At 53.2% G+C, this 27,200-nt stretch overlaps 1 protein-coding gene across 1 annotated transcript in view; it reads right to left on the reverse strand.

Moving 5' to 3' along the window:
• Window positions 1-219: 219 nt before the first annotated feature.
• XXYLT1 (xyloside xylosyltransferase 1) overlaps window positions 220-27,200 on the reverse strand; it is a 162,359-nt gene continuing 135,378 nt past the window's right edge. Inside the window, exon 4 of the mRNA XM_037040231.1 lies at window positions 220-1,781. Within this exon, the coding sequence (XP_036896126.1) occupies window positions 1,385-1,781 (397 nt within the window). The 3' untranslated portion in view covers window positions 220-1,384. The remainder of the gene's footprint in view (window positions 1,782-27,200) is intronic.

A 27,200-nucleotide genomic window follows, 5' to 3' on the forward strand; every position in this document is an offset into this window, starting at 1 on the left:
CAGCGGGGCCTGCCGATACCTAGAGTAAAGAGATTCTCAATGTGAACCCCTCGGAACACTGCCGCCCTGCCCGTGCCTCCCAGACATGCTTTCCCCTGGAGAGCTCACTCAGTGGCATCGTGCAGGCAGGGAGGCTGAGTGACACTGAGTACACTTGCAATTCGGAAACACTGTGTAACAGAAAAGTGGGGTCACAGCACAAACGACAGAAATCACTGTGTTCTCCACAATTCTTTATTAGCTATTCTCACTCACGATGAAAAGAAAAAAGTAAATGAAACTGAAAGAAAGTGAGATGGAAAATCCAACATTTCTTCCCCAAGGACTTCAGCTGGACTCTACAAAATGGAACCCTAAGGGCTTCCTGTTTGTAGTTTTCACTCACAGGAGAACTCATGAAAAGAACTTTAAAAAAATGTCCTCATTTGTTTGAAGGTGCAGGCCTGACATGGTGCAATGAGAAAGTCGGGAGCATGATTTTTTAAGACAGAGACTGGAATGCTTAAGACTGAGAGTGATGGCCCGTCAGAGTCACACAGTCACACTCGCGCACAGCTGGGCTCCTCCTCAGAAGGAGTCTTCCCGTTCAGGGCAATTCCATTGTCTGACCTTGGGGGTGGCCAACCTCTGTTCTTTGATGACAAATTTGATTTCCGAGCACAGTCTGGTTGCCTGGAGCTGCTTGGATGAATAAGGGATAGTGAGGTTGTGTGCTGTAGCTGGGAGGTAAGACCTGTGAAGACGACAGTAATGAGGCCAGTTTTGTGATGAGGGCCCCAGCAGCACTGAAGGTCCTCCCCAAATAGGCAGCGATCTTTCCACCTGCAGCAGGCAACTTGAGCATCCGGGGAGTAAGCACAGCTTCCTGGGTGCACATGTGGAAGGGTGGCCTTTGCTGGGATGTTTAACATCTGGGCTGGCTGTTAAAACCCTGGCTCACTGGGAGCTGCAGAAGTTCTGTTTGTTCTTTCTCTCTAAATAGAAGCCTATCAGTTTAAAATAAATTTATATTTGGTCCAAGAAAGGCCGGTTGTTAAAAGGATTTCCATTCTTTGGGGGCTAAGGTCAAAGGGCATGGTTTTCTTTCCTTTCTTCTCTCTGAACACCTACTTTCTAGCCCACCAGGAGATGTCTCTGTGCTTGCCTCTCATGATGCCTGTCCCCCTGGAGGGAAAAGTCCCCAAGCACCAGCAATGTGCAGGCCAGTCATCACTGGGTGGCCTCAGGGCAGTGACCCACAGGGTGGGAGAGCTGCAGCATCTGATCACAAAGGGTCCCTGCAGTGTCTCTCAAGGGTTCAGGCACCACCCGGGGGCCTCAGAGGCACCCCTTCCTTGCCTTCACCCAGATCTAGAGGCCCAGGGGCCTGCAGGCGAGAATGTGTCTAGTCCTCTGGGATAGGGGTGTTGCAGTTCCCATGGTAGATCCTGATGTGACCCTCGCACCGGAAGTAGGCCTCGAAGACATCACTGTAGCCGTGGTCCCTCCACCAGGTGCAAAGCTGCCGGTTCCAGGTACAGTCCAGCACGTGGAAGAGCTCAGGGTGCTCCATGCCGATCATGGTAAAGAAGTCCTGGTCCCCAAGGTGGCCTCGGAAGTGGTACTTGTCGGCCAACTGCTGCACCTGTGCTGGTTCTAGCAAGTGGCTGTACAGGGGGGACTGGCGCATGGCCTCCAGGTTCAGCAGCATCACCCCGCTGTTGAAGCCAGGTAGCCCCTCAGGGGGTGGGTCCCCAACCCGGGTCTTGGGGTTCTCATGGCGGAACTGCCAGAATGTGTGCCTGGGAAGGGGAAAGAGAGCAGACTTAGCCCGGTTTGTGGGGTGAAATACTTTGCCAGCCCTATTCCCCTGGGTCTCACAAGCGCCCTGGAGGGAGATACAATTTTAGACCAGTTTTACAGCTATGAAAATGGAGACATGCTGAGGTTCATAATCTGGTACCATTATCACAGGTAAGTGGCAGAGCTGGGATCTGGACCTAGGTCTCCAAGCCTCATGTTCTTCCCATGACCCTCTGCTACCTACCACAGGATGACCTCATCGTCATCACTAACATGTGCACAGACTTGGGATGCACCAGCCCTGTACTAGGTCACGATACCCCTATGAGATGGGTACTCTGTGAGATGACCGTCACTTCACAGCTGAGGACTCTGACACACAGGGAAGCTCAGTAACCTGCCCAAACACATGTGACCAGTAGGCAGCAAAAGCAGGAACTAAACCCAGACTGGCTCCAGCCCAGTGTAACAATTCAGTGGAACCCTCTACCCTCTTGTCTTTGTCTGTGATCTTGAAAAGGAGAGAGAGAAGGGAGAGGAAACAATTCTGAATGGTGATCTGGTAAAGACATAGGAAGCTACACGCAGCCTGAAACAAAATTTTCTGCCTTAGAACAAGCCTCATTCTTTAAGAACCCAAGCCTAGCCTTGGCTGGTGTAGCTCAGTAGATTGAGTCCTGGCCTGCAAACCAAAACGTTGCTGGTTTGATTCCCAGTCAGGGCACATGCCTGGGTTGCAGGCCAGGTCCCCAGTGGAGCATGTACAGGAGGCAACCATACATGGATGTTTCTCTCCCCCTCTCTCTCTTTCCCTTCCCCTCTCTCTAAAAATAAATAAATAAAATCTTAAATGAAAAAGACCCCAAGCCTAGCATTTCTATCATGGGCAGTGATTGGAGGCTTGAAACAGCTCAGGACTCATCCCCATGGGTCAGGTGAAAACCAGCAGCCATTCTACAGGGACTGTCACTGCCATTTCAGTTTCTCTCCAGGTGGATAGAAGTCCAGTCTAGATGCCCAGTTCACGGAACGTTAGCCCCAGGGGAGCCTTCCAGGTCCTCTCCCCAAACACTTTCACCCGGAGGAGAGAAGGCAGTCAGAACCTCCCTGGGGTGACGCGTCAGAGAACTGGCTCCTCTGTTCTCCAACCTCTGTAACGTCAGGTCCCCGTGTGCTGCACAGGGGGAGCAGCGGGAGGGGCAGAGGCCCAGGCCCCACGTTCGCAGAGACGCAGTCTCTGCAGAGGGGTCAGAGACTTGGAGCAAGGACAGAGGGCCCTTTGTCACGGGCGAGGTCAGGATTGGGGCAGGGCAGTGTTCTGTGTCAGACTGTATCTCACCCATGTTCACCTGCTTTGGCCTCCCCTAGAGAATCTTAGGGTGAGGAGGGCACCCTGGCAAAAGCAGCTCTGCCGCCAGCCTGGGAGTGCCAGCCCCTGGCCTCCCGCAGCCATGGTTCCCCTGACCAGTCACAAGACAGGATGTGTGTGGTGAAGTGTGTGGACCTGTGAAAGGAGAACCAGAGACGTGGCCCAGATGGGCTATGATAGACCCTTCTCCTGCTCTACCACGTTTCTGAGTTTGGGGATGGAGAGACCTTCCTTGGGGTCTCGCCTATCACACAGGGTGCCGCAGGGTGACCCTGGCAAGGGGAGAGCATTCCCTTTGAACATTCCCACACATGGGACACACAGGCTCATTGTTTGAGCTTGGCCATGACTGGACTATGAGTCCAAAAGCGCTCTGGCGCCTGCTTAGTGATAAAAACCTTGGCAAAAATAAGCTTCCCAAGCCAGCTGAGATGCTGGAGTGTTTCTGGCAGCAAAGGCCTGCACCGATGGGATCGCAGAGGGGTCGCAACGCGCTTTGGCAGCTCTTTGCTCACCTTTCCCTGTTTCTTCCACATGGTTAATATCAGCTCCCAGGTGCAAAGCGGCTAAAGTTCTGCCAAACAGACCTGGGCCACCACAACACAGGTGCATTGTTTGAGCTGGAACCCTCCAGCTGGGAGAGGGGTGTACCACTACCAAGGGGCCGCAGTCACCAGGAGGGGAGGACAGAGCTGCGAAGACAGCAGTGGAGAGGCAAGAGCAGCGCCTGGGGAGCCCCCAGACACCTCACCAGCCACTGAGCCCACCATGCTTCTGTACCTCCCCCAGGTTTCTCCTTCCTTCCCAGAGAACCAGGTGGTAGGAGGTGTGGGGTAAAGTCAGCCCCTCTGGCGTCTGTGTGGTCTCCCAGGACCACCATCGCCTGCCTCTACTTTGTCCACAATCCCACACGGTGCCTGAATGGGACAAAAAAAGTGACTTGATGGGGAATGACGAAAGGTCAGTGCTGCTCAGGCTACGCAACCTTCAATGCTGTCTGGAATCAGGGGCAGGAAAACGTGAGGATGCACAGTTGCAACAGCAGAGAGAAGACCTGCAATCCCCCAGTGCTAGAGAGGGCGTTCAGACGGGTTTCTACTGTAGAGCAAGCTGGGGAGCAGAGAGGCGGCTTCAGCCTCAGGCAGGGAGGCTCCCCAGATCTGCCCTGCCTACGCAAGTGTGACCTGACACTGAACTCAACAGGCCCAGGAGAGGGGCGCCAGACTGAGAGAGGACAGAACATCCTTCCAGGCAGAAACCATAACCCAGCTGCCTCTTTGGGAACACGATGCCTGGCCCCACCACTCAGTCGGGACCAAGAGGCATTTTGTACCAAATGGCCAGAAAAAGCCAGGTCTAGGACATCAGCACACTATGATTTGTAAGGCAGAGCAAAGGAAGGACAGGAAATTAGAAATGCTGAAGCAGAAACAAAGCCTGAAAAATAAACCGATGATTCTCTAAGTACAAGATTATTTCCAGGGTGCCCTTGCTCAAAGCACGCTGACCACCCCAAAATGACCCCAGAAAGACAGAGCACCTTCTTAGAGGAAAGGTGGGGTTCTCTGTCCTCCATACCAGCGGGTTCCTGTGGAGGAAATTCGACAGCCTGAGGCAGAGAGAATGACACAGGGAGGCGGAGGGCTTAGAGCTCCCTTCAGGGGCTCTGGTCCCTTGTGAAACTGCCTAACACGGGGGTCCATTAATTTCTCACCTCCCCAGAACGGTGAGAGTGGCAGAGCCCTCCTTCTTTCCCTCGGCTCCTTCTCCCATGATGCATTCGAATGGGGAGGAGACAGAGGTCCTCAGTGTGCCAGGGGGGAGGCCCCAACTCGAATCCAGGCCTTCTGATCGTGAGGTCTCTTTCATCTTTGTCTCACATTCCACGGGCTAATGTTCCAAGGAGCATTTAGATTTCGATCTTTTTTTTCTGAGTTTTGCTGGCAAATCCCAAGGCCAGGGGCACTGGGGACAAGGCCATCAGATCATGACACTGCTGCTGGCACTTCAATTCATGGGTCAGACTCCAGAGCCACGTGAAGCAGGTCGGAGAGTGCCCAGGCCTTCGCCTTCCTCAGGGGGCCTGGGGCTGCCACGCACAGGGTCCGGCCGGAGTGACGCCTGCCTGAGTGTGGTTGGTAGGGTAATAATATGGGTGTAGTAATCTATAGTTTTAATTTGAACATTTCACCTAAAATGTCATGTGGTTCACTTGAGTGTGATATTGTTACATTACAGAATTACATGCTTATGATTTTCTAATAAAATAGTTTGTCATAAAAAAGGGGGGTTGTTTGAGCCAGACCCTGTATATTCATGGGGCCCTGGCCTGGCACACGCTGAGGCTGCAGGAGGCCTCTGTGTGAATGCCATATCTGGTTCTGAGTCCTGAAGCTTCCAGAAGCTTCTCTGATTAACTGCCCACACTCACACCCCAGTGGTGTCACCCTGCCTGACTGCCCAGATTTGGTCCTGTGCAGGGGTTTGTCCCATCCTCCATGGCCACCTGGAGACTGACACTGGAGGGGATACGGTTTCTTCCCCTTTAGAAATATCTTCAACTGAGAAACAAGTCCCCTGCAGGCGCTGGTCCCTCGTAAACACTAAGTCTATCCAGAAGCCAAGGGGGCTTCCTGGGAAAATACGGGTGAAAGCCCCCCAAGCCCGTTCTTCCAGTTAGGAGTGGTGAGTTTTCTAAATGTTTCACATCAAGTATGTCCTAATTAGTAATCATAAAACAGACTAATTAGTTTTCAGAAGAAAACCAGCAAACTAGTTTTCATGAAGAAAACCCATTGAAAGGGGTATTTGAAATAATTGTGGAAAGCAAAGTCACTTCCTCAGGTCTTCACATGATGGCCATTGCCAAGGTCACTCGAACGAGTCTCCCAACCAGAGATCCTGGCCAGAGAATGTAAAGCTCACTTTCTCCGAAAATCACATTCATTGCCGTGAATAACCCTGTCTCCTCCCACCACCCCAGACCAGAGACCCTCCGCCCTCCCTGTCTCTCTGTGCTTCTTCTCTCCCGGGCTGGCTTTCCTCAGCTCCCAAGGCTCAGAGTTTTCTGCTCACTTCTAAGGGGGAAGAAGTAAGGATGGGGACACACACCGAGGCTGGGCAACTGCACAAGTTTACCCAACAAAATTCTAGAAGCCTGTGCTGACTCAGGCTGAATTCGAGCTGTAGGCTCTCTGGCAAAAAAGGCTATTTTAGGCTGGAGAGTTAGGAAGACAACCTCACAATGCAGCACGTCTCCTCGCTGTGGGCTCGGCTCTGGAGTGTCCACTCGAGTTCAGTGCTAAGTCACTAATGAGCAAGCAAGGCTGGGCCTCCTCCGGAGGAAGCACACGGCCTGCACGCCCTCTAATTAGCGAAGGCGGAGTCAGGAGACACGCTTCCCTTCTGCCCGTGCAGCGTACCGGCCCCAGGCAGCTCTTGTTTGACTTGGAAGGGACCCCGTTTTCCAGTCCTTCAAGAGGAAAGGCTAGCAGTGAAGAGCAATGCTCGGCGGCAGGCCAGCGTCCCATCCACCCCAGGCCCGTGAGGTGACCTGGGGACAGTTCTGGGTGATATGGGGCTGGTTTCAGAGCAATGACTGAGTCATGGTCCCAGTGGGGGTTGAGGCTGAAGTTCTGCTGCCTCTTTGGTTCTTTGGGGAACCACTGCCCTGTGGTGCCAGAGTGGAGAGGGTGTGGGCTGCCTGGAGTTGCGGGGCTGCCGCAGGAGTCAAAACTGACCCTTATTGCCCTGGCTGGTGTGGCTCAGTTGGTTAGAGCGTCATCCTGTAACTGAAAGGGTGTAGGTTCTATTCCCATCAGGGCACATATCTAGGACGCGGGTTCAATCCCTGGTCCAGACACGTATGGGAGGCAACTGACCAATGCTTCTCTCTCACACTGCTGTTCTTCTCTCTCTAGAAGCGATAAAAAATGTCCTCAGGTGAGGATAAAAAACAAAACCCCCAAAACGAACCCTTATAGGATCTCTTGTTTGCAAGGCCTGACACAGACTTAGGTCTCCAGCTCTGCTGGACAGAGAGGGTAGGAAACATTCCCAAAGTCACACAGGGCATTAGAGGCAGGACCACGAGGGGCCCCTCATAGAGCCACAGCCTACTGGCCTAAAGACACTTACAGAGTCATAGTCCGTGTTCCCATCTTACAAAAGAGGAAGCCGGGGCTCAGAGACTGCCCTGCCACAGCCCCAACGTGGAGAGGGCAACCCCGTGATCACAGGTCTGTGATGTGCGCTTTCCCACAAATGCCTCTGCTTAGAGGAGGCAACTGCTCCCTCCCGCCCCAAAGCAGGCCCCGTGGCAGGTCCCAGCGCCACGCCGACAGTGATAGACTCTCAGGAGGCACTGAGATGGTGCTTTCTGACCTGGCAGGGATTACCTTCTCCAAACTTAGCACACCTGCCGCTGGAAGGGGAGCTGGACACTCAGATGACCAGCAGGGGCCTTGCTGCGGGTAACAGGAGAGAAGTAAAACAGGTGGCAGGTGTGCATGCTCCTTGTCTGCAGAACCTCATGAGAAATCTGTGCTAGGCGTTCAAACACCAGCCCTGTTTCCAGGTCAGCAACTGAGTGTCCAAACAATGACAGGTCCAGAACAGGGAGGGGAGGGCAAATGGGGGCCTGAGGCAGGGCCTTCTGCTTCACAGGCTGAGAGGGCAAGAGACAGACAGGAGGCAGTCCCTGGTGCAGGAACAAGGCTGCCTGGCAGGACATGAGAAGACTGCCAGGTTCCAACATCCAATAGAGACCCCACGGGGAGGCACACCGCAGGGGTCGCCTCAAGGGCCTCCTCCCCACCCCTCCGCTCCAGAAGAAACCAGCATCAGGACCTTCTGCCTGCCCCTTCCCCATCCCAGCATAAAGGCTGTGAGGGCACCTGCTTTGTAAACTCCTGGCACCTCTGCACAGCCCACCCCAGCCTGAGATAGTGGGGGTTCAAGGAAGTGAGATGACCTGAGGAAGGTCTTGGGAAGCGGGGAAGAAGAAAGGAGTTCAGAGCTGAGCATACATCCCCAAAGTCTGTGTTTTTTTAAACTATGCCACACGGGAGGGAGCCTTTGGCTCGGGAGACAGGTCCTGACAGTGCACTGGGGTGGCCTCCGCGTGAGCCAAGCTTTCTAGAGAGCCAACTCTGTTATGGCCTGTACAGTGGACTACTCATTTTTCTTACAAGACTGAGCCCTCCACATTAGTTTTCTAGGGCTCCATGGTAAGGTACCACAAACCGGGCACCTTAAACAGCATCAGTTTATTCCCTCGAAGTTCTGGGGACTGAAAGTCTGAGGTCACGGTGCCAGCAGGGCTGGCTGCTTCCGTGGGCTGTGAGGGACAGTCACTGCACACCTCTCCCACGCTCCTGGTGCTGTCTCGGTGACCCGTGGCGTTCCCTGTGGAAGAAAAGCCCCATTTCTGCCTTTGTCTCCACAGGGCGTTCTCCCTGTTTGGGCATCAGTGTCCCGATGCCCCCATTTATAGACACCAGTGATTAGGGGCCCAGCCTAGTCTCGTCTTAACTAGTGACAACTGCTACAACCCTACTTCCCAGTAAGGTCACATTCTGAGGCAATAGGGGTTAGGACTTCCACATATGGCTGGCAGGGGGAGGGCACAATCCATCCTGTGACACTCTCCAACAACGGAGATGGAGGGAAATGTTACAGCTCATCTTCACCGGCTTTTCTGCTGTTGGAACTCAGAGGGCACCTGTGAGGTTGAGGACCGCTCTGGGCAAATTCCCTGGGCCCTGCTGCCCACAGTGGGCTGAGGCGGACAGCCGTGACGGGCTGCACTGTCAGTGGCCGGACACACAGGCTGAAGGGAAGAGCAGAGGGATTCGGAAATGTGGGAATGGCAAGTGGAACACGCCCTCAGGAAACGGGTGCGCCAGCGAGGTGAGAGACCTGACACACCAACAGGGGCGCGCAGAGATGATGAGGGCTGCATCTGGAACCCGGAGGCCTGGGATGAGGACCAGTCTGTGAGCCACTGGGCCGCTCAGGGCCTTGGAGTGCCTAGCAGTGACATGGGGATGGAAACGAGACACCCCCTGTTGGCGGGGGCACAGTGGGCCTGCAGGTCCAGCTGGAGGTCCCTGTGGCCCCTCCAGGTTCCCACAGCAACGGTAACAAACTCCAGGAGCAAAAGCATGCACAGGGCCTGCCCAGCGCCATGCTGTGAGGAGTGGCCCTGTCACCATGGATGCCCAGCCACAGAAGGTCAAAAGTCCGTCCCCCGCCCAGGATCCTCTCCCGGTGTGGTGGTTCCTCCCAGACCAACTCTCAATCAGCCCGCTTACGGAGGTTTCTGTTTGGACAGGGTTTCCTGCTTCAGGGAGTCTAGAAGAGTAAAGGTGACCCACATAGCTTGTCTGGTTCCCAAAGCCACACCAGCTACAACCAATCCATCTCTGAGAGACTGTAAACCCTGGGACAGCACTGGAATCACAGAGGGTGGACCACCCCTGTGGGCAAGGCCTCTGACCTGCCACAGGGTAGCCCTGCCAACCTGCTGGCCCGTCGAATGCCCCCAGTCTCCCCTTTCTCCACTGCCCCCTGGAAAGGCTGTCAATCAGCCCTTCCCACGGCCTGGCACAGCCAGAACGCAGAGGCTGCATCCTGTGCCCTCAGGACGGGTGTGGCGCCCTTCTCTAAGGTGTCAGTCCCCTTCTCACACACGCAGGGAGCAGGTGCGTCACCCAGCCTGCTGTTCCTCCAGCCCAGCGTGCCTGGACACCTCGGCCATGCGAGCTTCCTCCCACACCTGCTACCCCAGAGTGGTGGGCACAGCTGGGTGGGGCAGCGGAGCTCCCCATCGCCCACCTCCACAACCGGCTCCGGAGCACTCTGTGCCAGGCCTGGTGTGAGCCCTGAAGGGCCTCTTGGGGAGAAACTGGGAAAGAACAAAGGACAGAAGTGATAGAGGAAGAGGCACTGGAGGGTTCGACTGGACGATGGAGCTCAGAGGGGCTTACTACAGGGATGGGGGCCACTAATGGCCACGGCAAGGCTGGGCAGAAGAAAGAGATGACCTAGTCAGTCTTGAACAGGTGCCAGGGAAAAGAACAGCAGCAACTGAGAAAGCCCAGCAGGTGGCTGGATACAGGTTGGAGCAGGTACAGGGGAATTCTGGAGAGCTCCGACATTTAGGGGGGGTTAGAAGAGGAGCCAGGAAAGATGGAGGACCTTGGAGTAGCCCAGCCACCTGTCCCCACACTGACACCCTGAGTGGCCAGTACAGATTCAAGCTGTGGGCCTTATGCCTGCTGTGGGAGCCCCAAGGAGCCACATGCACCTCCAGCTGCACCTGCAAGCCCCTGTGCCCCGCTCCAAGCTCTGGTCCTACAGTTCTGGGACCCAGGTGCCTGAAGTCACCCCAGTGGTTTCCCCACCCCCTTATCCCCATCCAATCCAGGGGGTCTCCAGGCCTTCTTTCCCTAGCTGTTGCCCACCAAGCCCTTTTATTGGCACCAACCACCCATCCTCTGCCTCTCGGCTGAACACTTACCTGGAATGAATGACAACCTAGACAATACTGAGTACCTCAGCCCCTCCTTTCACCAAGGGGAGACCATCCTGTCACCTCTCCCCCAGCCCCCAGGGCGTATGCTGCCTCTCCCCATACATACTTCCAGACTGTCCCCCTGAGAGCTTCATCATCAGTCTGGCTGGCCCCTTGAATGCTTGTTTGTCACCTCTGCCCAACCCCCCTTCCTCTCTGCTTCATCCGTAGGGGATCCTCTATAATTCCAATGCCCATAATAAGGGCCTCGCCTTGGGCTCAGGGTTCTCTAAATCCCACTTGAGCTAGCCACTCAGTTCCCCACTATGAAACCTTGCTATCAGAAGGCACTCTGTTCCAGGGACAGGGGACTGAGATGAAGCCACTCTGCCCACAATGCCCTGCCCTTCAGCCCACTCTCAGACCCTTGGGGATCCCTGGGGCCACCTCTTGCTAGTCTCGATCATCCCCTGGCTCCTGCCCTGCCCCTTGCCCCCACAGCAGACCACACAGGAGAGTGGCACAGTGCTGAAAGCTGCAGAGGGTGAGAACTTGGAGATGCTGCAGGAGGTGACTGGCGCCTCTGAGAGAGTGAGTGGTGCAGACTACAAGACTGGGCCCCTAGCCGTAGGGACCACATGCACAGGAGGAAACAGAGACAAGGAAGGCAGTGGTGCCTTGCAGCAGAGAGCGGGCAGAGGGATTGCTACACACATCTGTGTGCCAAGGGGGAGGGCTGTGTGTGCCAGAGGAGGGCAGGGTAAAGAGGGAAGAATGGTAGGGTGCACAGCAGGGGGGAATTTCAGGAATCAGAATCATGATAATGCTAATATGTAGTGAGTACTTACTCAGTACACATCAGGCCCTCAATGTGTTAATTCATTAGAGGTTTGTTACAAACAAATGAAGTACTACCATATTTTGCCATGTATAATGTGTACTTTTTGCCTACATTTTTTAGGGAAAAACAAGGGTTCACATTATATGTGGAGAATACTAGCCCATATCTACATAAGTGTTTTTAAATCTTTTTATTTACACGTATGCATTAAAAGTATAACTCTAGAAAGCAGTCATGATACCTGTATGCAAAATAATAGCCTGGAAAACAATGTTTTGTTTCTAAATATAAGTAAATAAATAATTGAATTAAAACATTAAAAAAAACCAAAAGATTTTCCCCCTGAAAGTTTGTGCCAAAAATGTGGGTGCGCATTATACACGGCAGAATACGGTTATCGTCTCCACGTCCAAGGTGAGGGAAGTGTCCAAGGTGAGGGAAGTGTGGCAGTGAGACGTTCCACATGGGCCCGGAGCCCGGCAGAAGAGTGTGCCACAGGGGGGAAGTCCCGGGACTCGTATGAGACAAGAGGACGGACAGAAGGTTCCAGGTGGGAGTGAGAAATATTGGAAAAGCTTGGTTTTGGTGAACTCTAAACCTAGGGGAGGCAGAGGCAAAGCCGTCTATGCAGGGAGAGGGACTGGGGTACAAATAAGGTTGAGAAAGAAAAATAGTACAGAAGGGCCCCGGGGAATGTAATAAGGAACCAATAAAAGAGGAGTAAAGGGGCTTGCCCTAGTCTGGAGGACGCGAGTGGAGTCACGAAACCCTAGGACTGATGACTGGAATTTGTCTTATTCACCTCTGTGTCTTTGGGGCCCAGCGCGGACATCTGATTCACAGCGGGCCCTTGAGAACTGCTAAGTTTCGAATGGAAGAATGAATCAAGGAAGGAAGGAAGGAATAAAAGACTGTCAATCAGATGGCAAAAATTTAGAGGTGGGGAGTGCTGAACGAAGGTGGTGGGGCAATAGTCGAGAAAGGCAGTCAGGGAAGAATGCGTCCTGGGCCCTGTGAGGTGGAGCCACCGGGTCTTCAATGGAGGGGACCCAGTCTCGCTCAAGGTGAGGACAGAGAAGGCACAGCAGAAAAGTGCATCCCAGCCCAGAAATGCACATCTGTGGTGAGATGCCAGTGTGACAGAGGTTGGTGATGAAGGGGCCCAGAGGGTGACCTGATCCAGCAGTGGCCGAAGCCCTCTGGACCATGTCCTTCCTAGTGCCAGCCCTGGAAGACCCCCTGGCTTCCAAGTACAGGGGCTTGTACAGCACTGCTAGGGAGCAGCTCAAACCTGGGGGCAGCCCTGGGGCCCAACCAAGAGGCCACAGGGCCTTGAGGTAGCAGGCTGGGCCAGTGGGGACCCACACGCCACTGGCCTGGCCTGGGCCTAGGTGGCCAGGCCTCAGCTCTGCTCCACAGTCCTGCCCTTCCCCTGAAATGAGGCTGAGAGAGGGACCTTCATCGGACTGAAGACAAAGCCAGAGGGAGTCACCTTCAGAATTGGCTCAGTGCCCCCAAGAGCCCTGGGTACTGGGGCACACCGGAGGGAAGTGCCCAGGACACACGCTGGGTGCTTTCCAGGACAGCGAGCAGAACACAGGCGTGTGCGGTAAGGGTACTGGGGAGGGGAACGTGTGGAATTTAACCTTGTGTCAGGAATAAAACTCAACCCATCCAGCCCTGTGCCCTTTGCTGTCACAGAAGGGGGTGTTCCAACCCGGAGAGGCACCTTGGGGAGCCTATCTGGGTGTGGCTGACTGGGCACAAAGGCATCCGAGCTGCAGCAGTGAGTGTCACTTCACAAGCCCAGAAAAAGCATCACGAGCCCTCGTGCTCCATCTGAGCTGCCCTGACTGTCGTCCGCCCTGCTCACTGCCCTGCGTGTTTGTGGCATGGGTCTCAGTCAAAGGTAAAACAGAGCAATTGCCAAGTGACACAAACGCTGAGGATCTCCCACGTGTCAGGCACTGACGGCAATGGGTCAGACACAGGCCCTGCCTCTCAGGCGCTGCCTCTCGGGCAGCTGCACTTCTCAGACCCAGGTGCAAGGGGTCACCTGGGATCTTGTTAAAATGCAGATTCTCATTCAAAGACTGCATTTCTGACGAGCTCTCAGGTAATGCTGATGCTGCTTGCCCAAAGAACGTAATCCAAAAAAAAAGTATTTCTATTATTTTTGTAAAGATGTAAAACCATAGGAGTCGCAATGGTATCATTTTTTTCCTGAAAATGGCCATAAAATAGGTAGTATCACCACTTGCAAATTTTATATGAATTTTATGTTAATGCTTCCTGCACTTTCTCATTTTGTCACAGTCCTTCTGTGTGGGGTGGCAGGGACGGGGGCCCTGGGGAAATGCTTCTGTGAAGCAGCATGTTTGACATGCCAGGAGGGAGGGCCCAGCTCTGCGGCCTTCCACCCCCAGGGATCAGCAATCAGTCGGAAGTGCAGGGAAAGGCCGGGTTGGGAGGCAGAAGTAGGCTATTAGTTTCCCACTACCACGAAGAACATACTGCTGTGTGATGAGGTTAAGGATGCAGATTCTGGGGGCAGACAGGGAGGGTTCAGATCCTGGTCTTCTGCTTACTGCCCCAGAAAAGGCACTAGCACTGTCTGCGCTTCAGGCTCCCTGTGTGGACACAGGGTGGTCGCGAGGGTGTTATGAGATGATGCAGGTAAAACACCCAACACAGTCAGAGGAGGTGACGGAAGCTGTGGACACACGTTGCGTTCAGTGAGAAGCAGTGTGGATTCTCAGTGGCGAACACACACATACTCCCCACTTTGTCTACAGCGGGCAGGGGCCCTGAACCCAGGTCACCTGGCTCTGCACACACCATCAAGGCAATCTAGGACAAGTCACTTCCCTGCCCAGGGCCAGTTTCTCCACCTACTAAATGGATTAATGGGCCCTAGAATCCTTACTCATTCTGAAAGCCTATTGTTCTATGCCTAGGGTGATCACCAAACTCCAATAATTAATGTCTCTTCAAATTAGTACTAGTGTGAGTACAATGTGGATTTTTTTTCCTAGTTACTTGCTTTTATTTTAAGAACCCATTTCCAGATATCCATAAAACCCCACCACTTGTAACGAGCATTTTCGTGAGCCACAGTCTGTGTGTGGGGACAACCTGGCAGAGCCCAGGATGGATGCCTCGAGACCCCTATGACCCTCAGGCTCATAGTGACTGTTCTGCCAGGGGCTGATTCATGCTCCCAGGCCTCTGAGGGTCTCACCCTTGGGCTGTGGTGATGACACAGCCACTGTGAGCACTAAGAACAACACAGGAAAGGGGCCCCTGGACAGCTGTGTCTGTAGCCTCCCCGACTGCAGGCTCCAAGGCAGTGGCCTCCCTCCCCTGCGTTTCCTGTGCTGCACGTAGGCCTCCTGCAACTCCATGCTGCCCCAAGAAGCAGAGAAACCCTTCTTGACTTCTTAAGCCTCTCCTTACTCCAGGGCTGCCCGGGGCCAACGCACAGGGGCAGCTGCATTAGAGGACATGTATACAAATGGAACACACCGAGCAAGGTATGCCTGGCCTGCAGCCCACTCGAACATCCAGCTTGCCCTGGCTGCCTGGCTTCCCCAACAGGTGGCTGTACTGCACGCCCTGAAGCCTCACAGCTAGCCAAGCCATCGTGCTGTCTTTGCCTTTTTCTCTTTTGTTAAATAGGGGGAAAAATCCACAAGCAACCTGTCCTCCTGACAGGCTAGCTTGGACCACAGTTGTGCTGGGCTGGACCAAGGCACAACACTACCAGGGCTTTGGCAGAGTCTGGTGCAGAGAATAAGCAACTCCTCCATGGTGGCCTGGAATCTCAGCTGCTCCTCTGGGCCTCAGTCCTGGGACTGAGGTCCCTCCTTGGACTTTGGGTACGCAGGGGGTCTCAGCAGAGATTGCAGACCTGCAGGGGACAGTCTTTGCAATTCCAACGGACAAGCACAGTGGGTAAGAAAGGGGCCGAGGAGTCAGGCCTGGGTTCCCTCCAGGCTGCCCCTTCTAGAGGTGGGGACTACAGCTAGTGACTTAACTCTGAATTGTGCTCATCTGTAAAACCGAAAGAACGAGGTGTTTTATTATGGCTCTTACAAGGCTTATGTAAGACTTTCTATTCCAAGTGCAGGGGAGAGCCCGGCACAATTACTAATTCAAGAAACACTTAGTGAAAACCTACCATGCTAGATACCATTCTATCTAGGCCCTGGGAGACAACACTAAACAAGAAAGACAACTGTGATTCCTGCCCTCGCGGAGCTCAGTGTCAGGAAGCGGATGGGGCGCATTCGGACCACACAACAAGCAATCAGGATTCCAGGTGAGATGGGACGGGATGGTGCAACAACAGCAGGGAGCTTTGAGACCCCAAAAGAGGCTCCTCACCCGGGCTTGGGGGCTTCCAGAAAGGCTTCCTGGACAAAGTGGTACCTAAGTCCAGACATGAAGAGTTATTTAGGCAGGTGAAGAGCGGAGCAGCAATGAGAGAACCCAGCACTGCTGGAGACGAGATGGGCAGTGGGAGGGGCAGACCGGGAAGGGTCCTGTGAGGAAGGATGGGGAGGCTGGCCTTGAGACTGAGAGTGACCAAGGGGTTACAGCAAGGCAGCTCCTGTGGGAGAAAGGTCACTGGCTAGGGTAGCGTGGCTTGGAGGAAGCGGGGCTGGGAGAACAAGGCAGGCGGGAGGCTGCTGCAGAGACCAGGGGAGCAGCATGGTGCTGAGGATGGGGGGAAGTGCAGTCCCCAGGAGACACTCGGCCAGCAGGGGACTGGGCCTGAGGACTGATGGATGTGGGGGATGAAGGAGGGTAAGGAGCTCCAAGCTGGGGTTTCCACCTTGAGTGCTCTAAAAACGGCACACAGGGCAACAGCTACGTTAATCATTATCCCTGACTTACGCAGAGACACTGGCCAGGCCACTCACCCATCAGGGCCTCCTTCTCCGACCTGTGCAACAAGGAAGCCTTCCCAGCTCAGACATGCTATAGCTCAGGGGTCCTTTCTCCAAACACAGGACCGGGCTGGGAAGATGGGAAAGGGGACAGCGGTGAGATGCTGGCCCATGTGGCCCATTCAGATGCCACCTTCTTTCCAGATGACTTGGAGCAAACCTGTCTCTCTCCCTCGCTCCTTCCAGATGGCGGCCACCCTCCCCTCACTTCTGGTGAGGTGCCCCAGAGCCCTTCCTCTTCCTCCTCCCCTGTCATGCTGGTTGTCCCCTTCAATCAGGAAACACATCCCCGGGTCCCTCCTTGGATCTGTTCTGCTTAAATCTATTCTCCATGCCTCCCAGATAGTTCAGGATTTCTGCTGTGCCTCAGCAGCCCCACCGTAAAAGGCAGAAAACCATCAGAGCTCCTCTTGCCCCTCTCCTCACCAGCACTCTATTCAGGTGTCCACACAGGCAAGCCTGCGGCTGCCTGGAGCGAACAGAGCATTGTAGCGGAGAAACCCCCGCCCACTGCACACAGCGCCTGTGACTTCTCCCTCTCTGTGGGGCCTGGGCTCACCCAGAATGACCGAATGGGATTTGAGTGAATGCGAAGAATGGAATTTTTTAAAAAAACGGGTCAAAGTTGGCATTAACATTAGACGCTGGTCCGAGGCACTACCTGAGGAAAAGAATTAGAACCCTCCGAAACAACAGCGGTTGTGCGGGCGCCACCCTCCTGGAACTGTTGGCTGCCCAGGGGGGGCCTCTCCTCCTCGGGGGCCCCTGGCCGCCCCCTCTCAGCCTTCCTCCTGTGGCAGCGCAGCCGCTGGACTGCTGCCTGAGAAGAAGGGCTGTGCCCGGGACAACACCCAGTGATGAGGCTCTATCTTCACCCACCCACACCCACAAGGGAGGCCCTCCTCCCACAAATCCTGGGGCCTCCATGGGCCTGGGCTTCCGAGCTGCTCCCTGCTGCCCCATGCGCACGCAGCCCAAGGGTTATCTTGCTGGGGAGGCCACAGGTTTCCAACTGAGCCTCAGCCTGAGGAAAAGCAAGAAAAAATCTTGGCTGTGGACACATCTTGGAAAGGAGGCAAAGGAGAAAAGGAACAAATCCTCCCAGCAGAGCGGGGAAACCAGCACTGTGTGTAAACCCGCACCCACGCCCCTGGCCGACCAGCATCCTCTACACTCCCCACCCCTATCGGGGCCTCCACCTCCTAGGAGTCACCTGGCTGCTTGGCCAGGAGCTACAGACGCCTGCCCACACACACACAGACCAAGAGTGGCCCCCCCAGACCTTGTGGCTCGTTCTGTCCAGACACAAATGCACAGGGTTGCTGCCACAGAATGTGACTGGCTGACTCATCCCCCACACGTTGTTCAGAGCCAGACTCCCCGCGGGACCTTGGGAAACTTTTACCAAGCTACGCCCTTCGCGCTTCATACCTGTCCTCTTCCTCAGAAGGGCATCCCAGCTACTGTACAAACGTCTCACTGAGCGAGCTCCCAGCTAACCACCTGTCCAGGCAGCCGTGTCTCTGGATGTGTGGGGACCGTGCAAGTAATCCTGCCATGTCCACGTCATCTGCTCTTCCTCACGGGCAGGAACCAGAGGCTGCACCGTCAGGGGCCCTCTGCACGGACTCGACGCTCAGTGTGGCTCTGCTCAACTCCGCCTCCAGGAAGGTTTCCACAGCTAACCCTGCTCTTCCTCCACTTCCCCTCTCGGCCTCGCTTACCTAACCGCTGTGCGGTGAATGGCAGTGCGTCTCCAACCTCACTGTGCACCCAACAGTTGTGCGGGACAGGATTCCACATTTCTGACAAGCCCCCAGGTGATGGATGCGATGCTGTGGTCCAAGGTCACACCTTAGGTACCAGGGAGAGTAGAGGAAGAGGGAGGACTCTGAGTCGGCCCAACCGTCTCCTGGTGCCAGCTCCTCCAGAACCAACCATCACACCTCAGAAGCTGGCCGTGAGGATGACCTTAGGGGAGGAGCTGCTGGACGGTCCCTGGAGTAGTGATTTCTCTTCCTTTTGCTTTGCTTTTCTCCCTGGAATAGCAGGGAACGTGATACCTCTCAGAAAAGAGGCACTACCAGTGAATTAAATGAGATAACCCAGACCCCCGGTGGTGCATGGCAGGTGATGGATAATGAGTTTTCCTTCCTTCTTTCTGCTGTGTGGTCCTGGGTCTAGCATAGAACCTGTGCCCCATATGGTCGCTCAGGGGCAGGGAGGGCCACCTGAAGGTTTGCCTTTTAGACCAAGGGTCTCCATCTAGTTCTGAGTGTTTGTGCACGTGTTGCTGGGGGAGGGGGTCGTTCAGGTCATGCTGGCGGGCAATTCCTCAAGTCACGTTGGGTACTTGTGTATGAGCAAGGACACCTGCCAATACGTGGAAGGAGACACAACAGAGCAAGGGCCTGCAGGTGGCAGCCAGCCTGGAGAGCCCTGGCTGAGGCCCCAAGCTCTGCTGCCCCTGATTGTTGGTCAAGGCATGCTTCGCTGAAGGGAACTGGATGTTCCCACTCGGTGAGTCCAATTCTCACTGAAGGTCAGCAGCTCAACAGAAGAAAGTGAGGTGCTTTCAGAAGATGCCTTAACTAGTCTGGAAAAGACCACTCATCAAAACCTTCCCTTCTCTGCCTCTTTCCTTAGCCTGTAGGTACTCATGCAGATACACAGAGGGTCTTGCTGATTCCAAGAGAGAGGCCGGGGGCTCAGGAGACCTAGCTCAATACTTGATATACAGCAATGTTGCTTCTAGAATCTAAAGCAAAGGCCAGAGGAGAGTTAGACTGATGGCCAATCCATCTCCAGCAGGCATTTATTTACGGCCAGTCTGCACTCTTGCTCTCCTTGCCCCGCACACACATAATAAAGCAAACCCCTTCTCCCTTAATCAGAAAGTTATGCTCTTTCACCGTACTTGTAGAGGGCACCTGCTGAGACTGGGACCACCCAGGGGATGGAATCCACTGGGGGATCCCTCTGGCATGGCCCCGGTCAACATCCAGCATGGAGGGACACATGGAGCCAGAAAAGGAGCGCTGTAGGTGATGGTGATGCAGACACAAGGCTCAGGGGCTCCGAGTGGACAAACACTATGATCCCCGGGAACCATGCTCTGTTCCCACAGTGCGTTCCCCCAACATATGCACATGTATGCACTCGTATGCACACATGCATTTCCTCTGCCTTCGGAAACAAGTCCACCTTCCCAGCCAGTAGAGGTTCAAAGTTGCCAGGAAGCCATTACTTCTCCAGTCCCAGCCCTTCTCCTCACCCTGGTAACATTCCAAACTCTATTTAACAAGTAAGGTTGAGGTTTCTTTCTTTCTTTTAGTCCTCACCCAGGGTCATGCTTATTGATTTTTAGAGAGGGGGCGGAGAAAGAGAGAAGAAGGAGGGAGGGAGGGAGAGAGAGAGAGATCGGTTGGTTGTCTCCCATACATGCCCCGAAGGGGATGGAACCTATAACCTAGGTGTGTGCTGTGACAGGGAATTGAACCCGTGACCTTTCAGTTTATGGGACGATACTCCAACCAACTAAGCTATGCTGGCCAGGGTGAGGTTTATTTTAACTGGCAATTAAAACCAGGGCACAGAGGCGAGTTTTGTAAAGCTTGGTTTTCCTAGAGGATGACTTTCCTTCTGTGGGTTTACAAAACTGAGGGTCGTGAGTGAAACTGTAGGCATCCACATAAATAGCGAAGCCCCTCAGTCTCCCAAACTGAAATGCAATGTGACGATCTGTTCTGCCTGAGGTTAGAAGGAATTCAAAATCACATGGTTTGTTTTCGTATTTAAAAAGAAAATAATGTGAAAACACTAAGACTGTGCTGTGAACTCAGACGCCACCTCCTAGCGCAGGCTGCACCCATTTTTACCTCAACTAGATCCCTAAGAAGGCCTTGCCTGGGCACCCACCTTGTGGGGTTCCCTACTTCTCTGTCCTTGTCTTCAAAAGCACAGGAAATGCAGGCAGGCTAGTTTGTCTCTGCCCCTGGGGTGGTCCAAATCCCCTATCTCAGAACAGCGTGGCTTCAAGCTGGAGACAGCCTGTGGAACTGTTCTCAGTGCTGAGCTGCTTTCTATGTAAAAATACTACACACATACACACACACACACAGAGCTGACATTTATTAAGTGCTTTTCCTATGCCAGCCAGTTTTGAAACAATTTATATGAGCGGCCCCATTTCATCCTCCCTGCCCTGTGAGACAGGTTACAATGGCAGTGATGACGTCAGCCACTTAGGAAGCAGCAGGCGCCAGCACGTGTACGCACTGCTGTGAGCGCGTTACACGCATGAACTCGATTATTCTTCACACCCTTGTGAGGCAGGCATGACAATTATCTCCATTTTATAGATGAGGAACCTGAGGCTTACAGAGGTTAAGAAATTTAGCCAAAGCCACTTCGGCTGGTAGGTGGTGAAGCCTGGGTTTGAACACGGGGCGCAGAGCCCCCTGTTACAACATGGTCCCCGCTGCCCCCCAGTGCACGGTGAGCGCCCTGGGAACAGCCCACTAAGGCGAGCACCCCTGAGCATCCACCCTGCCACAGTGCCCGGCCGCTCCCTCCAGCCTGTCCTGGCCCAGCAGGGGAGCATGGGCGGAAGGACCCCCCCCCGCCCCCTGCACAGGTCCCCTCACACAGAGCGGTTGGGCAGAAAGAGCCCTTCACATCAACCGTTCCAGCCAGAGAAAGATCAGGCTAATTGAAGGAAATCAAAAAAGGCCCCTGGAGAGTACAACTTCAGTGATGAGCGAGGAGGAAGAACTAAGAGTCCCATTGGGGTGGGGGGCTAGGGAGGAACGGTGTGCTCCAGGGCTGAGCCGCAGCAAAGAGTGGCAGAGGAGACAAACACTGCATGTGTCCACTGATACGAACTATGTAGAATGAGCACATTCAGACACACAAAGTAGACGGGAGAGGGCCAGGAACTGAGGAAGGGGGACGGTGGGAGCTACTGCTTAACAGGTACTGAGTTTCTGTTTGGGTGATGCAATGTTTTGGAAATAGTGGTGATGGCTGCACGACACTGTGACTGGAACTCGTGCCAGTGATTGTACGTTTAAAAACAGCCAAAATGACACATTTTAGGTTGCATATATTCCACCACAATAGAAAAGAAGGAGGAGAAACGGCCACTGGGTGCTGCTGGGTGCAGACACTGGCAAGGCCTCTGGGGACCCTGTGCCGCAGAGCTCAGGGTCCGAGGCGAACCACTTCTTCCCTTTGGGACCCGAGAACTGGATCCCTTGTGTGTCCAGTAGAATCAACGGGCTGAAAGCCTGGCTCGCTGCCTGCATTCCCAGCTACCTGCTTACGGGACCCCTCCCTGGGCCTCTGCCCTCAGGCTGATGGTCTCCAAGCCACCTTGAGGCCCCCAGTCCCCACAGGGCTGCGGCCTCTCCTTTTCACTCACTGCTTCAAGCACAGACTGCTCTGCAATCACAATTTATCTGTTTTCCAAGGCTGGGGATGCCAGAGGAATTCATCTGTTTTCCAAAGCAGTGAACGGCAGCAGCATACTGTGTAATTAACATGGAATGTTCCACGGGAGCGGGAACCGAGGTCATATGGGACAGAGGTCAGCTTCTCAAAAAGCAATCCCTTTCTGTGGAAGGACTGTTTTCTCCTCTTCTTCTCCCTTCTGGAGAGATTAACATAATAAAACTCTGAGAGAGAAAGAAATAAACCTGTGTGGCTTCACACGTACAAAGCAGACCTCAGTGAAGGTACACAGCCTCACATATGGGGTAACAGCTGGACAGCTGCCTCCATCGCCAGCCAGGGCCCACGACCACAGACAGACACATTTAGCACACACCACGGAAGCGCTGACTGACCCAGCACAGCCACTGGGGGCCTGCACGGTCAGACTGCATGCGGTCAAGTCAGGTTGCTGAAAGAGAAATCTGTTACTTACAATCAGCTGGTTCACAAGCCCCTTTCTTGCACAAGGTAGCAAAAACATAACCATCTGATGAGGAATTAAAATGCAACAATTGTATCTAAAATCTTGTTCGGTAGGTATAGAGGTTCTTAAGAAAAATTTCTGTTGTCTAAGTGTAGCTTTGGTAATATCTGGGATCTGTTTCTTGCTGGGCAAAAGTGGAAGTGGGAAGAGAAAAATCTGCTAGTCTATAGTTAAAAACAAAAGCAAAAATAAAAGGAAGACATGCACCACGAAGAGCAGGAAGAAGGGGAGGAAAAAATGGAGAGAAGAGCCATTCCCAAACAGAGCAAACTTAAAAAAGAAAAGAAAAAGAAGAAACATTAAAAAGAAAAGGAAGGAGCACTTGTTCTACAAAAAAAAAAAAAAAAAAAAAAAAAAAAGGAGGGGAGGGGAGACTAAATAAGGTACCAAACGAAAAGTCTGGAAGAATGTAGAAATTGCAACATGTACATAAAGCCTCCCCAGATCTTGCACTGGAAATTAATCTCCCGCTGCCCTTGTTCCCAGACTGTCCCTCCTGGCAAGCAGTGGTCCAGCCATGCCTGTCCCTCCCCTCGCCCATCAGCCTATGGACTGATGGTGGATAGATGAACAGGGCTGGTTTCCTATTCATCTCTGATCTCCTGCCTGCCACTAGCATGGGGTCTTGTCTCAGAAAGCGTGGCCTGTATGAAACAGAAGTGGATTACAGGGGGCATTTTGACGGCCAAGATAACCAGACAGTGATTTAGCTAGGACAGGGTCAAGGTACAAAACCTGTCCCTGAAGGCGAATATCCAGAGTCTGCTGCCCTGACATTAGGGGGATGCCACGCTCCTCCCTGCCTGTAGGGTTAACCCTGACTCCTCAGCACAGCACATGAGACCACCCCCCGACCACGATCTGGCCCTGGCCCTGCCCCCAGCACCTCCCCCTGTGCGCCATCCAGATCAAAGCAGCTACGTCCCTGCACGTGCCACCTGCATGTGCTGCTGCTCCCCTTGGCTGGCTGCAGTGTCCTCTCCCTTGTTGTCCATTAGAGACTTCTCTTGATTAAAACTCGGTTCAGAGGCCACATCCTCGGTGAAGCTCCTTCCCCCCTCCTCTCGTCCCCGGACACTTCCTGATCGTCGTGTTTATGATCACCCCGTGTGCCCCTCTGTCCTAGTAAGCTGGAGTCCCTGGAGCCCAAGGACCGAGTCTTTTTATATTTGAACATACCTGGCAGAAGGAGGAACTCAGCCCCCACCCAGCCTCGGGGAGGCAGCCACGGAGCCCCTCACAGCACATGACAATGAGGTTGCCCCCAATAGCTACCGCGCTACCTCCAGAGCACACTGGGCCATTGCCAGGGCAGTGCTGCCCTTTTGGAGCCCAGACATGAACCATCAGACTGAACATAAGCTACTTAATTCATTAACAGCAGAGAAAACACCCTGTACCCTCCTATGTCGCCTTCACCAAAGCCACTCAAGTCACACTGGGGAAACAGAGTGCCCTGGCAGGTTAGCACTTAAACTCTCAGGCATCGATCGCCATGGTGAGACTGGGAAAAACACCGGCTTTTGCAAAAACACTGCCTTCCCTCTTACTAATTTTTTAAAATGCATACAACTTGTATCTACTTTTAATAATTAGCCCCTGGGATACTCCTTTTGTACTCTACACATTTCATTGGATTTAGGTTCGATTTGGTAGTTAAATATATAGTCCTGATTAACATGTTTCCTGAATGAAAACGAGAAGACCTGGTCCTTCACTGAGATGATATACACAAAACTGGGAGTGTCAGCAAGCCTGACCATACAGTTTTCTAAGAGTGAGGCTAGAATGAATGTTTTCTGATCTTGAATGTTTTTTATATCTCTAAGGCATGAAAAGCTGGCCCTGACGGGCAGAGTGGGGCTCACGCCCGTGGCCGGCAGTGCTGTGGGCAGTAGGCAGAAGGGATGGTTGGGGTTCTATGCAGAGACGACAGTCTGCTCAGGATGAGAGCCTGGGGTTCAGGGCCCGGGGCTGGGCTTCAATGGCAGCCATCTGGAGGGTTAGTCGAGAGACAAAGAGGGGTGCCGAGTCGCAGCCCACCTTGGCAGCCTGTGCCCTGTGCATTCACCATTTCTGGGGTTGTTGGCAGGTGTGGGCCTAAGTCGGGCATTTTCAACTGGTGTGCCACCAGAGTTTTTAAAACATGCCATACCTCACTATTTAGTCAGGGGCACTGACCTCTTTCCCCTGCTATTGTCAAATAAAAAAAGTGACCACAGCCAACCAACAACGCCATCCAGTGTGAATGAATCAAAATTATAACTGCTTCTTCTGTCAAATCAGCAAAAATTATATTTTGGGGGGTGCCGCGGAGTCCTAGCAATTAGTTTATGTGTGCGGTAACATGAAAGGTTGAAGGCTGCAGGCCGAAGTCACACATGCTCAGTGCAGAGCATCACTATGGGGAGGGCAAGATTGAGGTTAAGTTTAACAGGGGGAATGTTCTTTGCCTTTTCCAGGCTTTTGACACCGACACTCGCATCTGTGTGCCTTTACCTAGACTCAGATAAATGAGGAGCAGCTTAGTCTTTGAGACCTCTACAGTCCCTCGAGGGCGAGAATGCAGGCACAAGAAGTATAACTCCAGACTTGGGCCACTAAAGAAAAAGTAGAGAAACAATGGGATCCTGTCAAGTGACCCATCCATGTGGCATCCTGTGACCTGCCAGCACAGAGGAGCGTCCCTGGGTGCAGGCGTGGCAGGGCCCATGGCTGCCGACGGAGCCTGGCCTCCCGTCAACCCGCGTGCTCTCGCGTGCCCTCTCGTGCCCCCCCTCCACCCCCAGCAAAGGCACCGCCAGACGAGGCTCTACAGGCCACTGCCTCAAGTCTAGTTGGGGATTCTGAGCTCATTTCCCTAGAAGAATTATCTCCTTCGTGTGACAAGGAGAAATGCTATTCTTTTCTCTTTTTTGTATCTGTGTGAGATGATGGATGTTAACTAACCTACTGTGGCAATCAGTTCACAATGCATGTCAATCAAACCTTTATGCCGCACACCTTAAACTTTCATAGTGCTATACGCCAGCTATTTCACAATAAAAGAAAAAAAGCCCCTTAAGAACTATCTCCTCAAGGTGCCTGGGCTCCTTTTCATATATTAAACCCAGAGGAACCTAGAGTTTATAATGGGCCAATGGTGAAAAGAGGGGAGGAGTACATGCCCTGGACACGGACTGGTCAGCAGGGACCCTCTGGGCCGCCCTCCGCATTAGGTGGCTGTGAAGAATCTGCACATGTTTCAGATTAGGAGGGGGGTTCAGGAGAGAAAAACGAGGCCCTAGAAAAATCAGCATGGGGAAGCGAATGAAAGACAAGGAGAAGGACTAAGCAGGGGCGATGGTTCTGAGTCCCCAAAACTCCTCAGTTGAAGTCCTTCTCTCTAAAGGGACACCCATCCCAGGTGGGGGCCAAGGCCCGTGGTTCCCTTGAGAGCAGGAGACGGGGAGCGGGGGCAGTAGTCATCTCCCGCTACTGCTCAGTGGAAAAGGACACTGTGACTGCGCTGTCCAAGTCATGACTGAGGAACGGTAGGCATGACCACGTGTTCACTGAGCAGGAACCATGACCTCCAGTGCCCAGAGAGCCGGCAGCAATGTGAATGGGCAACATGGGGCCGCCCAAGTCACAGAGCCCTAGAGAGTGGGGGCTTCCGAAACAGGCTGCCACTGCATGGTGGGCTGTGGACAGAGGGCCCTCCGTATGATCCAGACCTCTGAGTTTTAAAGGAAAGCTATGAAACACCCTGATTTTAAATGTTGGCAACTAATAAACATTAACAATAACAAAAATGCTACAACCCCCCCGCCCTTCCACCTGGTCTGTGGAATACCAGTTTTCAGACTTGTGAGAATACACTTATTCTTTGGTCCCCAAACCTAGCAACAGGCCATACATAATCACCATGAGTGCATGTCTGAAATGCAGATTTGGATCCCCTAGCCCATCAACCACATCAGAATCCCCCTGGGAGAAGGCCTCGGAGCCAGAATTTTGAGAGGTTCCCTCCGTGTTTGTGATGTGGCTGCAATGACATTGGGGAACCATGAGCTACTTTGCATTATTTTCTTGTATTCCTAGGTATAACCATTCACTTTTGTTTCATCCCTCTGGTTCACGATAAAATAATACTATAAAAGTGATAAAGTAGTAACATCACAAAATACAGACCAGGACTTCCAAAACAACCAGGGAAAAGACAGGGGTCAGCATGGCAGAGACCTGGGACACAGCCAGTGCCCCACATGTAAGATTGTGTCTTGTCTAAAACATTTATGAAACTTTAATAATCTACTCTATAGTATACCCACATGTTAACATGTCAATCCCCCCCCACCCCAAACCTTCGAGTCCAGCCAACTCTTCAGGAAGATGCAGTACCTGTGACTTGGAGAACCTCAAGGCCTCCCCAAGTTCAAGGATCCTCAGGATATTTCCCAAAGTGTGAGAAGCACAGACACATCTAGATAACAGCTCACTGCCTTTGATTTGAGCCAAAGGGCAAAATGCCACATGAAGTCCATGGTCGGGAGGCTCACGCACAAATTTATTTAACAGGCTTCTATTTAAATTTCTGCTCTGAAAAACAGACGTGTGTTTGAGAAATCTGTTACATGGGGCAGAAAGTTATGACACAGTAACAAGAAATCACCCTTTAACAACACAGGCTTAAAAGGTTAATGGCTCAAGAGCGGTTTGCTTACAGTTTTTACAAAAAGAAGCAGTCAGGGGAAATCTGGCAACTGCTGTGCCGGCCCTGC

Source organism: Sturnira hondurensis, unplaced genomic scaffold (genome assembly GCF_014824575.4).
Source record: "Sturnira hondurensis isolate 20B ecotype Veracruz unplaced genomic scaffold, ASM1482457v3 Scaffold0000396, whole genome shotgun sequence".
NCBI lineage: Eukaryota > Metazoa > Chordata > Mammalia > Chiroptera > Phyllostomidae > Sturnira > Sturnira hondurensis.